Source organism: Thamnophis sirtalis, unplaced genomic scaffold (genome assembly GCF_051295495.1).
Source record: "Thamnophis sirtalis isolate CommonGarterSnake01/CBP01778 unplaced genomic scaffold, rThaSir2_p1.2 scaffold_1, whole genome shotgun sequence".
Classification (NCBI taxonomy): domain Eukaryota; kingdom Metazoa; phylum Chordata; class Lepidosauria; order Squamata; family Natricidae; genus Thamnophis; species Thamnophis sirtalis.
The window spans coordinates 48,514,764-48,530,101 of record NW_028261381.1 but is presented as its reverse complement, the minus strand read 5'-3'; the positions used below and the strand labels follow the sequence as shown (position 1 = coordinate 48,530,101).

The following is a 15,338-nucleotide window of genomic DNA, read 5'->3' as shown; positions in this document are numbered from 1 at the left end:
TCTTCCCCTTTCTATCCTGAGGCCTTAACCACTAGACCAAATTGGTTCTAGATTGCTCAATAAGGGCATTTCCTTTCCCATGCCAGATCAATTTTTTTAAAGAAGTTTCAAAGGTTTTCTTTTAACGAGGCAAATGTGTTTGAATGAAATGATACCAAACAGAAAAATGAGGTCAGTGTGGTTGGCATTCAAGCTAATTGGTGAATTCTCTTCCAATGCTTTGGATCCTTTGTCCTGATTCTCAATGCCTTTTACAGGTTCTTTATCACAGCTAGCCTGTCCTAACAAGTGGGATTAAAGAAAGGGTAGCTTTTGCACCACCGCAAGCTAATTATCTGTTGGTGTTACAGCACCCTATGACTCAGTCAGCCAATCTGCCTTCCTTTATAATAGAATCAAAAAACAGAGACTTGAAAATGCCATTGAATAGTGCAGATAAATGCTTCTCTGAAAATGTCTCTCTCATTCTTCCTCTAGTAACATGCTTTACAAGCAGAGTTTTGCTTTCAGATAGTCCGGATCAGTTTTCCAGGCAGGTGGCATGCAGACATGGCCAGACCAAATAGTGGAAGGCTGTTTGAGTCCCAACCTTTAGTTCTTCCTCCCACATTTCCATTGTATTGGTTGGAAATTAGAATCTAGATGGGGGTGGGGGGGAGATGCTGTAGGCAATTGTTGTAGCTTCAGCAGAAAATGACCTTGATCATGACTATTGATCAGCCTTAACATAGGCTGAAACTGTGGTCTTCCAGTACTAGAGAGACAATTTAGTGGTTTTAAGGAACAGAGTAGAAACTACAAAACTGTGAGTTCTAGTCCCACTTTAGGCATGGAAGCAGGGTAGGTGACTTTGGGCCAATCACACTCTCTCAGCCTACATCAGACTCCGGAGACACTACAGCCAATCAATTTCTGTTGCAACCAATGGATCAACACTGGGTTGTTGGTCCTGCATTTGCAGGAAAATACTACGAAGAAGGAGAAAAAATCCCACTGGTGTCTTCCAATGTTCACAGATTAAAAAATATAATTACAAACTGTTGCTTTGCAAATTTCAGAGCTTCAGAATGTAAGAGCTGCTTTGCTGTTTCAGATGAAAGGATCTGTGTTGATTCTCTTCCTTTTCCTTACATGAACATGGAAGTTCACAAACAGGACATATGAGAGATTAGCCCTGCCTTTTCTTTGTATGAGAGTATGACAATAAGATGTAATTGGTTTTTTTAAAACAATTTTTATTTGTTTTTGAACAAGGACAAACAAACATAAAAATTAAAAAAAAACAATCTTCCATTACACATTGTAGAAAGTGTGTCAGTTGGTTACAGTATTTCCATGCATCTCTTCCATAGTCATCACCTGCTTTTCATATCAAATAGCATATTTTAAATTCACCTATATTCATGTATATCACAATTATTATATCTCAACCTTAATTTGACTATAATTGTTTTTATGTCCTTTTGTATATAATATTCAAAATCTAGAATAAGATTATATGATAACATTCCATTAAATCATCCTAAGATCATCCAATCACAATACATCTTTATAACATATTCTAGATAAAGCTTTTAAACCTCCTCTCATAATCTCCATGTGTTGTTTATATAAAATTTCATATTATCAAACTAATATATCTATATGTATTGTTGTCATTAGTAATCATTATTTAACTATAGCTATTGTCACTTCATTTTATACATACTACTAGTAAACTAAATTTAGCTTAATTTTTATTATACATTTTCATTGCATCAACCTGTATCCCTCCAGCAATAGTATGGTCTTATATCTCTTGCCATTTGTAACATTAATGTTCTAGTTACTTTCTTAATAAATCTTGTATAAACTTCCCTTGGCAACATGCTGTTCCTTTTGTATCTCACAAAAGCTTGAAACCCAACATCTGCTCTTTCCATCAGCTTATCTTTAGTTATCGTCAGTGCTTCTATCAAGATTTCTCTCCTTATGTCAGTCAATTTTTCTCTCTTTTCTTCTTCTATGCTTTGAAATCTGGGGTAGAGTTTCAATCCATCCATCTCCCCTTTCCATATTCCGCTCTTGCCATTACCAATCACGCTCACTTTGTTGTCAGTATCCACAGTTTTCTTATCTCTTTGCTCATTTTTTTCTTCCATCTTTTGAACTCTGTCCTCCACTTTCTTCATTTGGTAAACATCCTGTTTCTCCATCAGATGTTTCTGCTTCATATTCCATATTCTCCAATCTCTTTTCAATTCTCTCTGTCACAACTAATAGATTTTGAATTTCAAACATAATCATTTGCAATGTTATAGTTTCTTTTTCCTGCTCAGCCATTCTTTCAATTTTGCAGACACTATAGGGTTCAAGGCTATTTTAATAAACTTCAAACAGGTTCATTTATTATCTTTCAAGTCAAAATGTTGTCTTCCCTCCAATAGCTAGTGATAGAATTTCCAAAAGGCACCTGTAAAAACAACTTGTGCTCTTCCTACTATCACTGTCAGTAAACAAACTGAAAGAACCTTGAATCTCAAGTGATCAAAGAGAAAGAAGAAAAAACAATGTATCCAGCCTCCAGCCTATAAGTGGCAGTGTAACTGCTTTTCCTCCTGTTGTTACAAACCTCTTTATAATCCTCCTTATTTTCTTCTTTATATTCCAAGCTTAAGAGAAAAAAAACCCTTAAATGGAGATCAAAAACAATCCAATCAATCAAATCAAGCATTATAAAAAAAGAAGGAAATTTTAATACATAGGTATAAGCAAAAGTGAAAAAAGAAGAAAGAATTAATCCATTCAGTTTAAAAAATAGGGAGCCCCTGCAAAAATTCCATCTGTGAAAAATTAGAAACTGGATAACACACTAAGTTCAATGCAGATCAATCTCGCCGCCTACAGTCTTCTGCCTTCAATTGTAACTTAAATTTTTTGCTTGGGTAGTCTCTTCCTCTAATAATAAAATTTCCTCACCAATTCGACACACTTTCTCCTTCCACTTTCTTCCCATTCCAGAGCTGTCCCAACTTCAGCAACCTCATTAGCTGTCACTGCAAAAAAGGCTATTTCCTGGATCTTTCAGGGACTTTGCGGTGTCCCTGAGATCAGCAGCCCTTCTCAATCACCGTCTCTGCAGGACAGTTTGGGTCCAAATGGACTGTCCAGCAGCAGAAATTTGACTGCGATCTCGGAACACCAAGATCGCATGTCATGCTGTCGCAATGTCAGCTCTCTTCTCTACAGTAAGATGTAATTGTGATAGGACAGTGAGTTCCATGTTGAATTGCTTTAACTAAGAATTGATATATAGACAAAAGTTTCCAAAAATGAAACCTATGGCATAATGTTTCACCTAAATAGAAAATACTCATTTTTTAAAATTACTTTGGAATGAGCCATTCTGTTTCAACTGTTTGAACAATGGCCTCTGAACCCAGGAGATTAATTTTATCATTCTTGCACAAATTTATTTCTCATCCTGTCACTGAAGCAATATCCTACAGAGAGGCAATCTTAACTGATTGAGGAACCAAAGTTCAATGTACACAGATGTATCTTTGAAGATTCAAATGATTAGCACACATAAATGAGATTATATTTGCATTGCCTTTTGGTTTTCAGAAGTGGTATGTTGTTTACCTTCAAATCTAATACTTCATCTAGTTTCAGAATATTAAAGCTGAAATCAGGAAATGCTGTACAGTAGAAAATTTTAATTATTCAACCTAATCGTCATTTTTCAGTTTGGGATGTTACTGTGCCATAATTCAGTATAGTGTGGTTGTTGAGATGTTGAACTAGGACTGGGAAAACCCATCCCTCAGGCTTGAAAATTCCTCTCAACCTAATCTTCCTCAGAGATTTGTTGTACTTATATAACTTGAAGATTTCATTTTGAACTCTTGGAAAAAAGGCTGGATATAAATCTTAACAAAGAAAGTATCTGGTGTTTCTGGAGAATAGCCAATATCCTTTGGAACATTTGTGATTGAAAAATACAAACTGCAATAAAAACAATGTTAAACCTTCATTCCTCTGCAGCAGAAGGATTGTCTTGATAAAGTGAATTCAGTGGTGTATTAACCACTAAGCAGACTAAGCATGTGCTTATGGCACTTGGCCCAAAGGGGGCATCACAAAGTTGAGAAAGGAAAAAAAAAACCAATGAAGATTTGTACAGTATGTACAAAGGAGGAGTGGGGCACCAAGATTCGTCCTTGGAGTGCTTAGAGCACAAGTGAGCTTTAATCTGCCACTGAGTAAGAACGGCACCATCCCAAGTTAGACGCAGGGATTCCTCCTGGCAGCAAAGTCCAACCTTCGTGGAATCGATAACTCCTTAAGTAAACCAGAAGAATCTGCCCTCCCACACCCTCCATCTGTTGCTCGCTCCTTCCGCAGCCACGGGCACGAGTGGGAAATGCCAATCGTTACACTGGACCAAGTTGGAACGTGTGCCACCATTGGCTGCTCCGCTAGTCTCGGCAGGGAGCAACAGCACAGCTGGCACTCGCCCCCAAGAGGAGGGTGTGTCCTCTTGCCAATGTCTGCGTGTGTCCGAGTTGGTGTGTTTGTGTCCATTCTACCTAATTTTATCTGTTTGTTTGTTTGTTTGATTTGTCGATCGTTTACAATATAATAGGCATAATAGATAATAATAGATAATAGGTAGGCACGATGGTGCACTTATGCACGGCCCTTACAGATTTCTTAGGAATGGGGTGAGGTCAATAGTAGGCAATTTAAGATTAAAGTTTTGGGGATTCTCCGTAGGGGCGCCTTAAGTAGCCAAGAACCACTTCTCCCTCTCTCTTGATGCAATGAGAGTCCTCTCCCCCATTACCACCACATTCTTAACGGGAAGAGATCCCTTGGACTCCTGGTCACGTCCTGGACACGCAGGCTTGATGCCTTCATGCCACCCCTCCCCAGCAGGCACAAAACTCAAAAGGCAGCACAAGGAGCCTTTTTCCGTTAGGCTCTTGCTCCTTTCCCACCCGGCTGCTGCTCTTCCCCTCCAGGATCCCACCTTTGGGGGATGCTTGGCTCCAACCACGCATCCTCAGCGAGCAAGCGGCGGGGACCGAGCCCGCCTTTCTCCCCGGCCTCAGTCCCCGGCCTCGCTCTGATTCGGCTCTTCTCTCGTTGGTCCGCAGGGCCGCCTTCCCTCCCCTGCGGGCTGGATCTACGGGACGAGGCGGCGGGCGCGGCTTCCAGGTGGGCGGGTGTCACAACCCGCCGTCAAAGGCACTCCAAGCGGAGGAGCGCACGACTCGACGCTGAATGAGCCGAGGGTAGCCGCGACGCTCCGAGAGAACCCAACCACGGACCATCAGCCGCCGCCGCCACCACCTCCGCCACCATGCCTCCTCTGAAGGTCTGCATCATCGGATCCGGCAACTGGTGAGGATCACGGACGCCGTTCGGGGGGGACGGACGAGGAGGGATGGTGTAACAGACCTGTTGAGAGCCCTCCCCCTTTCCCCTGCTTCTGCCACTTCCAGGGAGCTCATCTTGGGGTTTTTCGGGGTGGGGGGTCGGCGAAGAAAGATCGCCTCTGGTCTCTCTTATGAAGAGCGAGAACTGATCCCAGCCTCCCGTCAGGCGATCAGAGCGAACGAGGATTGCATCTGTTTAAAAAAGGGGAGTCCCGAGTTTTATAGGCGGCCAGTTCTGGATCATATCGCTCACTCTTCATAGGCAGCGCCGGTCTCTCCGAGGGTTATTACACACCTGAGAAAATAGCGACACCTTTCACACGATCGCCCCCCCCCATCCCAGTTACACGTAGTAGTGTTTTGGTGGCCTCCTGGTGGGGTCCAATTGGGGTTTGTTGCAGTGAAATCATCCACGTTTTGTGGCATCTTAAGAACTAACACATTTATTAAGGCCTATGCTTTCCTGGGCAGGATGACATCTGTCTTTGGGGGGGGGGGATAGTGGACAGATGGAGAAATGAAATCTGGGAAGTGCCGAGTGTGGTACTAGCTAACTTAGAAATTGCAACCACTCACAAAATTATTTGCGGGATATACACATACTTGCCCACTCACACTGAGATTCATGAAACTTTGTGCCACTGCACATTTGTTGATTTTTAAGATACTCCCAGAGTTCTGGATGTCACATTATCTACTATTCTATAAACCAGGCACTTGGGAAATAAATGTTCTTTCTAACCTGGTGGTGAGCATGGTTTTTTTAAAAAAACATTTCAGAATGATTCATTAAAATACATAATATCATGCACCTTTCCTGCACAAACTTCAAGAACCTCCCTCATTTCTTTATAATTTTATCAACCCAATAATCACATGAGTTGAGTGAAGCCATATTTAACACAAGGTCATAATGAACTGGAAATTCAGTTTAATGATATATATGACAATGATACATAAAGACACTATATAGAGAGGGATATTAAAATTTCCTCTGAAGGTGTTTACAAGGATTGGAATTGTGTACCAGATGAGTTATCAAATATGTTCTTAAAGAGTTTGAAGAGAACCCCAGAGGAAACTGGAATGCAATCTTAACTGTCTTGTCATGGCAACATTTTGATAAAATATCTCTTGTAAAAATTGATCCACTCCAGATGATTTATATGGGACAGGGAGACATTGGTTCTGTTTCATCTAGATATGGAGGAAAAAATCCAAGCAACTGAAAATTTACAATGTAATTTACATTTTTTTTAAAAAAAAGGTCAGGCAGGGATAGAAGAAAATAATAGAGCTTATTAGTATCCCCTATGTAAGTCCCCCATCTAAATATTAACCAAGCTTTCTTAGCTTCTGAATCCAGAAATGTGCCTATATTTCAAAGGGATTAGGAGGGATACGGTTGATTTGTTTTGGAAGGGGGTAAGTGGATTATTGCAGCCACAATTTATATCATGTATTTATTGGTGAATTCTGAAAGTGCATCTTATCAGAAAAATAATAGAGAAGTTCTAGACACAGTGAGGCAACTTTCTCTGATATCTGCTTGTTGGCTCTTTCAATTCCAGGTTCCAAAATAACTTGATTATAAACTTTTTTTTGTCCCAGGCAGCAAACTCCCATGGGTACTTATTACATATTTTCAGATGATAATACCTGATTTACAAGCTGAGTTTCTAATAATGTTTACACTGATCAAATCCATTTTTCTCTTCATTTTACCTCACCCTGCTCTTTTCAACAGAAGGCTCTGTTAATCATCTTTCAGTTTACATAAAGCTTTATATTTCTATTATACAACAGAACAGCTTTGTTAAGCAGTTTGGCCATTCTCCCAGAAATCCACATACTGAAGGCAGTGTTGTTTTGCTTGAATAATTTATTCAATCTTGAAGAAAACTATGTAACTATATGCATTACGGGTGCCTGAGGGCTTTTGCCCAGCAGCTAATAGACTTCCTTGATATGATGATTACGTGTTCCAGCTTCGTCCAGTTTAGTTGCTCCACGTCCTTCCAAGCTCAATGTTTTAAAAAGTTTTATTGCTTTTTTGATTTAAATATATATCAATATCAATACATGCACAGTGTGACCTTATAATTCATTTTGCCACAATTATTATTATTGTTATTATTATTCAATTGTATCACAGCGGCCAGTTGTCTCGCCGGATTTGGCATTGGTTACTAGTCGGGCCCCACCCAGAAGCCTAGGATGTCGTAACGTATTTTCGTAATATGCGTGCAGTTCCAAGCAGTGCGGCTTTTTGCATTTGACTGATGGTGATTTTGTCAATTTTTAACTGTTTTAAATGTAATTCCAGTGCTTTTGGAATAGCACCCAGTGTGCCAATTACCACTGGAATTACCACTGCTGGTTTGTGCCATAGTCGTTGAATTTCAATTTTTAAGTCCTGGTATTTTGCGATTTTTTCATGTTCCTTCTCGGCGATCCTGCTATCACCTGGTATTGTGATGTCTATGATTGTGACCTTATTTTTCTCAACTAGTGTGATGTCTGGTGTATTATGCGCCAGTATTTTGTCTGTCAGTATGCGAAAATCCCACAAGATCTTGACCATCTGATTTTCGGTGACTTTTTCAGGCTGATGTTCCCACCAGTTTGTTGCTGTTTTAATATTATAATTTTTGCACAAATTCCAATGGATCATTTGTGCTACTGAATTGTGCCGCAATTTATAATCAGTCTGCACGATTTTTTTACAGCAGCTGAGTATGTGATCAACAGTTTCATCAGCTTCTTTGCAAAGTCTGCATTTGGCATCATCAGAGGATTTTTCGATTTTGGCCTTAATGGCATTTGTGCGGATAGCTTGTTCTTGCACAGCCAGGATTAGTGACTCTGTTTCTTTCTTTAATGTACCTGTTGTTAACCATAACCAAGTTTGTTCACTGTCCACTTTATCTTTTATTTTTTCCAGAAATTGGCCATGCACTGCTTTGTTCTGCCAACTCTCCATTCTTGATTTTATCACATGTTTTCTGTATTCTTGTTTCATCTGTTGGGCCTTCAGTAGTTTTTTGTTCTTTACTTCGATTAATAGATGTTCTTGACTTTCTTTTAAATAATCAGCCAGTGCATGTTTTTCTTCTTCAACTGTTTGCTTCACTTGTAATAATCCTCTGCCACCTGATTTTCGGGGCAGGTATAATACAGTATCACCACGTTATTATTATTACTATTAATATTATTATTATTATTATTAGCTGTTATATAGCTGTTTCTGAATATGAAATAGTTAATTTTCATAAAGATCATGAACTCTGCATATTGTACCTCTTTTGCAAGAGAACTGCTATTGAGAAACACATGGCAGGTGTCTTTGTGCAAATGTTTTCCCCCAAATGTTTTTGAAAAGATTACTCAGCTATGCACTCTAAGAACAATTTTGTGGGTTAAAGAAATGCAGCTCTGATAACAAGACATAATAAATTGATGCATGGCGCTTGAAGTTTAGTTTCTCTTCCTCAATTCCAGAAATTTGGTGTCCTTCTTATCTCCCTTACCCAGAAGGACATGATCCCATGGAGCTCACTGCTCACCCCATGAATTCTATCAGCATTGAATAGCTTTGTAAGGTCACACCCCTCATTTCTGGGAGACTTTGACCAACAATCTTTTTGTATGAACGTGGTTTGAAGTTGTTAAGTGAATCTGGCTTCCCCACTGACTTTGCTTGTCAGAAGGTCCCCGAGGGGGATCACATGACCAGGGGACACTGCAACCGCCATAAATATGAACCAGTTGTCAAACATCCAAATTCTGATCATGTGACCATGGGGGAATGGTGCAATGGTAGTATGTGAGAAAAATGATCATAAGTCACTTTTTCCAGTGATGTGGTAACTTCGCACAGTCACTAAATGAACTGTTGTAGGTCGAAGACTACCTGAATTGTAACAATGACACACAATTATGTTGCTTCATTTGAAAGCCATATCTTCCCCCTCAGAAACCCTGAATTTGTTGAAGAAGCGGTTACAAATTTTACATATTGCAAGTGGTGATAGAGCTTTGACAATGATACTACAAATATGCTTGTATAAGAAATATTTGAATCTGGCTACTCTATTGCCCAGTTTTGTTTCATAACAGCCTTTGTTGAGAAACAGTTATTACTATTGGAAAGAACTAGCTCAGGAGATTAATATTTGAAAGCCAAAGGTTAGGAATCTATTCCTGGGATATATTATGAACAACAGGGTACAGAAGTCTCCTCCTATATGGTCAGAAAAGTCAAGATGGCAGCCATAACAGTGCAATCAAATCTTAACCTGTTTTTATGCGCATTGCCTAGAATTCCACCAAGATATTGTGGCTGCCATTTTTTTATTTTTTATTTTTTTTACAATACTCTGTGGACACCGATAGCAGGATACCTCTTACTCGAGAAATATACTAACTTTAACTGAAGGAAAAACTAGTTTGTTCCACAAATGGTTTACTTTTAAATAGGAGAATTGTCTGAGAAGAGCGAGGAATGCAATAATCAAGGCAGATTTTTTTTCTTTGTCTTTGATAATCATCGGAGCTGGTTGCCTGAAATTCAGGGTCATTTTTCCATGGGGTGCAAACAATGAATTAAAACATAAAGAAGAAAATTGCCAATTTTTTGAGAGATCCATTTCTTACTTCATTAATTCCTCCTCTGTTATAATTGTGCAAATTGGAGAAATTCAGTCTAACACTGAAAAGCATCCATCTATAAGATGTTTTCCCTTCTTCATTGGTTTTTCATCATCATCCCCAATTACTATACTCCAGAATTCCCGATTCCTGAATTTCCTTTTCATTATTGTCATATGAATAGATGTTTCTTCTCACAGGAGGACAAAATGACAGAGCCGAGGTAGCGCAGTGGTTAGGGTGCAGTACTGCAGACCACTTCAGCTGACTGTGATCTGCAGTTCAGCGGTTCAAATCTCACCGGCTCAAGGTCGACTCAGCCTTCCATCCTTCCGAGGTGGGTGAAATGAGGACCCAGACTGTGGGGGCAAGTTGCTGACTCAATTTGCTAAAAAAAATCTGTAAACCGCTTAGAGAGGGCTGAAAGCCCTATGAAGCGGTATAAAAGTCTAATTAATAAATAAATAAATAAAATAAAACGTAATGGGATTAGATTTACCCATTTAAATCAGCACTGCGTATCTAAAGCCACATATATGTAGAGCAGAAATTGATGTCAATTTGAAAAAGAGAAAAAGTGAAGGAGTTACTAAGTTTCTGTTGGCATCAGATGTGCTGATGAGAAACAGAATGTACAAGGAACATTTTGATGACAGAAGAGTTAGATTCCTGACCTTTGAATGCTTTGAGAATAATTCCAAGGAAGTTCTTCAGATGTTCTGCAAACTTAGCACCCCTTATATTAATTAAAGCAACCCATCTTCCTTTTCACAGAAGCTTGGGGAAAAAGGGGGACAGTGGCTCTTAGAGCCACATAATTTTAATGATGGAAACTTTCTGGATTGTCATCCTGGCTAGTCTTGGCTGAGATGCCACAGGATCAGTGGTGGGTTGCAGGCAGTACGCCCTGGTATGGTATTCCAGAGAGCCCACCTGCCCGCCCAAGCTTCTTACCTGTATTTGAGCTGTTTGGCACTTCCGTGCACACGCACAGAGTGCACGGCACCTGCGCAATGCTCCACCAAGCAGCTGGAGCATCATGGAGGCTCGCGGAAGCATCGTAAGAGGTAAGGATGCATGCGCATGCTGCGCACATTCATGTAGTGGATGCCGGGGCCCGTTGCAACCGTACCTATTGTAACAGGATCCGGAGCCCATCACTGCGCAGGATCCCTTGTATTGTATACTTTATTTGCATGCCGCCCTTTTTCCTGAGGGGACTCAGGGCGGCTCACAATTCAGGGGGAGGGGAAGACAAACAAGTTACAGACATGAAGACAGTACATTGTTAAAAAAAAGCACAACAGTCATACCATTCGGGTGGGGTTAAAATCATTAGCCCCAGGCCTGCTGGGACAGCCAGATTTTAAGGGCAGCGCGGAAGGTCTGGAGGGTGGTGAGGGTCCGGATCTCCACGGGGAGTTCGTTCCAGAGGGTCGGAGCAGCCACCGAGAAGGCTCTCCTCCGGGTAGTTGCCAGTCGACATTGGCTGGCTGATGGAATTCGGAGGAGGCCTAATCTATGCGATCTTATTGGTCTAGTGGAGGTAATTGGCAGTAGGCGGTTTCTCAAGTACCCAGATCCAATACCATGAAGGGCTTTGTAGGTGACAACCAGCACCTTGAAGCGCACCCGGAGATCAACAGGCAGCCAGTGCAGCTCGCGGAGGATAGGTGTTACGTGGGTGAAACGAGGTGCACCCACGGTCGCTCGCGCGGCCGCATTCTGGACCAGCTGAAGTCGCCAAATGCTCTTCAAGGGCAGCCCCATGTAGAGCACATTGCAGTACTCCAGCCTAGAGGTCACAAGGGCACGAGTGACTGTTGTGAGAGCCTCCCGGTTCAGGTAGGGGCGCAACTGGTGCACCAGGCGAACCTGGGCAAATGCCCCCCTGGTCACAGCTGACAAATGGTGTTCAAAAGTCAGCTGTGGGTCCAGGAGGACTCCCAAGTTGCAGACCCTGTCTGAGGGGCGTACAATTTGACCCCCCAGCCTGAGAGATGGAACACTTGGCCAATTAGTGGGAGGGAAGCACAACAGCCACTCGGTCTTATCTGGATTGAGTACAAGCTTGTTAACCCCCATCCAGTCTCTAACAGCTTCAAGGCCCTGGCTCATCACGTCCATCGCTTCATTGAGTTGGCACGGGGCGGACAGATACAGCTGTGTATCGTCCGCATATTGGTGGTATTTTATCCCGTGCCGTCGGATGATCTCTCCCAGCGGTTTCATGTAGATATTAAAAAGAAGGGGGGACAGGACCAAACCCTGCGGCACCCCATACGCTAGGGGCCTAGGGGTCGATCTCTGCCCTCCGACTAACACCAACTGCGACCTGTCCGAGAGGTAAGAGGAGAACCACCTTAAGACAGTGCCTCCCACCCCCACCTCCTGCAGTCGTCGCAGAAGGATACCATGGTCAATGGTATCGAAAGCTGCCGAGAGGTCAAGGAGTACCAGGATGGAGGTGTGGCCTCCATCCCTGGCTCTCCAGAGATCATCGGTCAATGCGACCAAAGCGGTTTCTGTGCTGTAGCCAGGCCTGAAGCGTGACTGGAATGGATCAAGATAACTGGCTTCCTCCAAGGACCGCTGGAGCTGAAAGGCCACCACCTTCTCAACAACCTTCCCCACAAAGGGGAGGTTGGAGACTGGACGATAGTTGTTTAGTACGGCTGGATCCAAGGATGGCTTCTTCAGGAGGGGTCTCACCACCGCTGCCTTTAATGCGGGGGGAAAGACCCCCTCCCGTAAGGAGGCGGCAACAACCGCCTGGATCCAACCCTGTGTCACCTCCCTGCTGTTAACAACCAGCCAGGAGGGGCACGGGTCCAGCACGCATGTGGAGGCACCTACAGCTCTCATCGATTCAGGAATTATCCCTAAATCTAGGATGTGCAATGAAGTCAGAGGTGCTTATTAAATATATTTAAAAACAATGATATTAAGTATAATTAATTCAATGTATTTAAATACACTTAATGAAATCAGAAGAAGATTTCTGTTGTGGTAGCTTCCTCTATGTCTTGATTTATCCCTCATACTTTTTCAAACAGTTCTGCCTGTGTGCTACTAATTAACTAACAAACAAATAAATATTAAAGTGTTTGCATCAAAAGTGGTATAAATAAAAAAATATTTAAAGAAGTTACATCTATTAAATCTTAGTCCAGATAGAAGTTTGATTCTAAAACTGCATCTCTCTCTCTCTCTCTCTCTCTCTCTCTCTCTCTCTCTCTCTCTCTCTATCTATCTATCTATCTATCTATATCATCTATATCTATATCTATATCTATATCTATCTATCTATCTCTATCTATCTATCTATCTATCTATCTATCTATCTATCTATCTATCTATCTATCTATCTATCTATCTATCTATATCTATATCTACATCTACATCTACATCTACATCTACATCTACATCTACATCTATCTATCTATCTATCTATCTATCTATCTATCTATCTATCTATCTATCTATCTATCTATATATCTATATCTATCTATATCTATATCTATATCTATATCTATATCTATATCTATATCTATATCTATATCTATATCTATATCTATATCTATATCTATATCTATATCTATATCTATATCTATCTATCTATCTATCTATCTATCTATCTATCTATCTATCTATCTATCTATCTATCTATCTATCTATCTATCTATATATATATATATATATATATATATATATATATATTAAAAGGAGATCCACTTTGGATGTCTTATAAAAAAAACCTCATATTTTCTCCAGGAGAAAAAAGTAGCTTATATGGCATTTCTTCTGCTGTAATTTGCTTGGCATCAGCATTTGCAGATTGGAACCTGTAATCAAAGTGACAAAGTTGGGGTTGCATTATTGCCAAACAAACTTTACCTCTTTGGTACATGCATCTGATAACATAATGTACCAACCAAGTATTTATGTAACTGTTACTTGGTGTTTTCTTCCATGACTCAGTTAAGGCATTCCAAGAAATGAATGTAAGAATAACCTGGTTCTTAGTCCCCAAGGTGTCAATGGCCTGAAAATTTTATCACCAGATTATAATGCTAATAAGCACAAATCATGGGGTTTCTTCCAAAATCCAATTAATTGAAGATGCTTTGTTACTTTTTGAATGTGGAGAGTTCTATGACTAATAGCTATTGATTGGCTGAGGAGAACAGATTTTATGTTTCTTTTATGTACGCTGCAAAGTCAGCCAAAAAAATTCAAATTCATCAGGCAACCTAAAATTCAGCCTTGTTTCCGAGGCCAGGGAAAGACTTAAAACAGAAGTTCTCAACCCTTTTTGGATTGATGGGTACATTTGACATTTTGGCTGGGGCTGGGTTTTTTAAATGTTAAAAAAGACAGTGGGTCAACCCTTTGAGACAGATCAGGTCAAGAAAGAGGCATAGCAAGGATTCCAGGAATATAATTGTATTGTAAGGTACATAGGTAGTGTTGGAAGAAATGTCCATCTGGGTTCAGTTCCAAGTGGGGAGAAAGACACTGGAAACACGGAGGCTCTTTGGAAAGATGGTTTAATGGTGGACAGGACCACATGGTTTGAGGTCCTGGACAATTTAGCCCATGGGAGGGAGAGGGGGAGGGAGTCAAATTTTTCTATTGTTAAGGAAGACAGCTGCAAATTTTGCCCCATTTTATGAACTTTCTTGCCAGACTTGTTAAGGGAATTACTGCAGTTGTTAAATTAGTAACACGGTTGTTAAGACTTAGCTTGTCAGAAGGTTGCAAAAGGTGATCACATGACCCCAGAAGATTGCATCTGTCATAAATACTCAGTTAATTGCCAAGTGTCAAATTTTGATTACGTGACCATGGGGATGTTGCAACCGTGGTAAGTTTGAAAAATGATCATGTCACTTTCTTCAGCACTGTTGCAGCTTCAGTCACTAAGTGAATGTTTGTTAGTTGAGGACTACCTGTAATAACAGATTCTTGAAAGCCTGCCCACGTTTTTCTGTCCTATCAAGAGACCAATCAAGATGGGGTTATCTTTAGTTTTCCTCTCATGCTCTCCTCTTTCGCCAGCCCTCTGCCAGGCCTTCTCCAGACACAGCTCTACGGTCCCTGACAGTGTGGCAGGGAGCTTAGAGATACCAAGAGTGGCATCCAGGAGATATATTTTGTCAATATAGTCAGTTTGCTACATTTTTTTTGAAGTTTTTTGTTTTGCACATGCCTGCCTAATTTATTACTCTAGTTATTCATTAGAAATATATTATGTTTTAGCTG

The 15,338-nt window shown here is 40.7% G+C and overlaps 1 protein-coding gene across 1 annotated transcript in view; it reads left to right on the top strand.

Moving 5' to 3' along the window:
- Positions 1-5,209: 5,209 nt before the first annotated feature.
- LOC106556366 (glycerol-3-phosphate dehydrogenase 1-like protein) overlaps positions 5,210-15,338 on the top strand; it is a 33,271-nt gene continuing 23,142 nt past the window's right edge. The window contains exon 1 of the mRNA XM_014075360.2: positions 5,210-5,388. Coding sequence (XP_013930835.2) covers positions 5,348-5,388 — 41 coding nt within the window. The 5' untranslated portion in view covers positions 5,210-5,347. The remainder of the gene's footprint in view (positions 5,389-15,338) is intronic.